Genomic DNA, 2,252 nt, shown 5'->3' on the forward strand with positions numbered 1-2,252 from the left:
GCTGTGGCAGCAGCGAGCTGCCTATACACCCCACGGGGTGTATAGGCAGCTCACGGTGTCGCAGCTGAGCCCACAAGTACCTCCATCCCGTTAAAAAAATAGTGCACCAGGTGTAGAGCGACAAAGACGCATGCATGCATGCATGCATGCATGCATGCGCTCTTCAGATGATATTTGGGGCTTTGTATATCTTTTTATTTTCATGTTCGATGCAGTGGACCAGTGGTCTGCAGGGGGTGCGGTGATAGGAGCCCAGAGGAGCTTGAGAGTTACCATGGTGCCTTTCCTAGGGCCCTCTGAGGTGTATGTACACCTCAGGTGTACGTACAGCTCAGCTGTACGTACACCTCAGCTGTACATACATCTGAATTCCTCTCTATAGAACACAGGAGGAGAGCGGCTTGGCTTAGTGGGGGTGTAGGATGAGCGCAAGCTATAAAACTTAATAGCAAATAACCCCATTATGAATTTAAAATAATAAAAATTAAATAAATAAATAAAAAAAAGAAAGGGAGTGCTGAGGTTTAGGTGTCGATACACCGCAGCAGTTGCTGCTGGGCTCATCCGGCGCTCAGTGGTTCCGCGCTCACCCTGTGGATGCCGTGGGTGTTTAAGTTGCNTGCTGCTGGGCTCATCCGGCGCTCAGTGGTTCCGCGCTCACCCTGTGGATGCCGTGGGTGTTTAAGTTGCTGCTGAAGTGGATAAAATAAAAATTATAATTATTTATTAATTTATTAAAAAACATTTTATTTATTTTCGTAAAAACTTTCTCCAATAGAATATACAGTTGCATGCATTCTTGTGCTTGCCGCTGCCTCGGCGCTCCACCGGACCAAACAAACCTCACTGGGCGTCGATGCGTACCGGTGATATAAACGAGAAAAAAACTTTGCTTTTTTGATATGTGTGAATTTATTTATAAATTAATTTAATATATTAATATATTTATCTAGAAAAAACCGTTAAAAAACAACAAAAAACAACCAAGCAACAACACAGGCTACGCGCTCATCTCTACAGGCAAGCACCGCGCCTCCACCGCTCCGCAGCAGCCCGCTCTCTTACGCCCAAAAGCAGCAATAAAGAATAAAAAAAGTAATTTATTATTTATTAATTAGTTTAGAATCGAGATTTTAAGGGTTTAGGGTTTATAAGGACCTCCCTTTCTCCCCCCCGCTACAGCCCCCTGATAGCCACCGGGTGTATAGTCAGGTGGAGGGTAGTTTTTTTTTTTTNAGGTGGAGGGTAGTTTTTTTTTTTTCATTTTTTTTTTTTTCTGTATTTGTTTGTGCTGCAGCAACAGATCTGTTTGTATACTGCGATATATTCTTTATTTTGTTTTGTTTTTGTTTGTTTATAAACATTAAAACAGGCAAAATGAGGTGTGTTGTTAGGGGGTTGTTCTTGGTGGGTGTTGTTGGTGGCTGTCTCTATGCATCTTCTACCCCTTTAGCTGCTGCTGCTGCAGCAGAGGACCACATAGACAGCAGCAGCCAGCAGCAGCAGCAGCAGCCTGCATCACCCCCAGCCCCTGATGCCCCTACACCTCCTGGGGTCGTTGCTTCTCTCTCAAGCCCTTCTTCTTCTGTTGATGGTTTGGATGCAGCAGAGGCAGCAGCAGCACAAACAGCTCCTCCTCCTCCTCCTGCTGCTTCTCCTCCTCCTGCTGCTGCTGCTGCTGCTGCTGGAGGAGTGCAGCGCCAGCTGCCGCTGGCAGCAGGTGACGAGGATATTACAGCAGCACAGAAGAAACTCTCGCAAGAAGAGCTGAGAGAGATAGAGGAAGAAATAGAGAGAGAGATGCGCGCCATCGATCGGCTGGCCTTCACCACCACCACCACCCAGGCCCCCGGCGTTATCAAAGAGGTGAGCTGCAGCCTGGCGGCATACACTCGTTGTCGCTGTCTCTCTCTCTTTACTCTTGTTTCTTTCCCTGTCTCCTTTTGTTTCTCGCTCTGTCTCCTTTTGTCTCTTTCTCTTTACTTTTGTTTCGTTCTGTCTCCTTTTGTTTCTCTTTGTCTCCTTTTGTTTCTCTCTCCTTTTGTTTCTCTCTGTCTCCTTTTGTCTTTCCCTGTCCCCTTATATCTTTCTCTGTTTCTTTTTGTCTGTCTCTATCCTCCGCCTCCTTTCGTATCTCGCGTCATCCCTTCTCCCTATTTGTATATATATACGCAGATAGATAGCTACCCAGCTAGCTAACTACCCAGCTAGCTAGCTAGCTAGCTAGCTAGCTAGCTAGCTAGCTAGCTAGC

The 2,252-nt window shown here is 46.2% G+C and overlaps 1 protein-coding gene across 1 annotated transcript; it reads left to right on the top strand.

Annotated features, from left to right (window-relative positions):
- Nucleotides 1-1,377: 1,377 nt before the first annotated feature.
- EMH_0092030 (uncharacterized protein) lies at nt 1,378-2,199 on the top strand (the record flags this gene model as incomplete). The annotated part of the gene is made up of 2 exons (XM_038023051.1): nt 1,378-1,866; nt 2,176-2,199. The coding sequence occupies 2 exons, from the start codon at nt 1,378-1,380 to the stop codon at nt 2,197-2,199; spliced, it is 513 nt and encodes a 170-aa protein (XP_037878905.1).
- Nucleotides 2,200-2,252: the final 53 nt, after the last annotated feature.

This window comes from Eimeria mitis, genomic scaffold (genome assembly GCF_000499745.2).
Source record: "Eimeria mitis Houghton genomic scaffold, Emh_scaff7583, whole genome shotgun sequence".
Lineage (NCBI taxonomy): Eukaryota > Apicomplexa > Conoidasida > Eucoccidiorida > Eimeriidae > Eimeria > Eimeria mitis.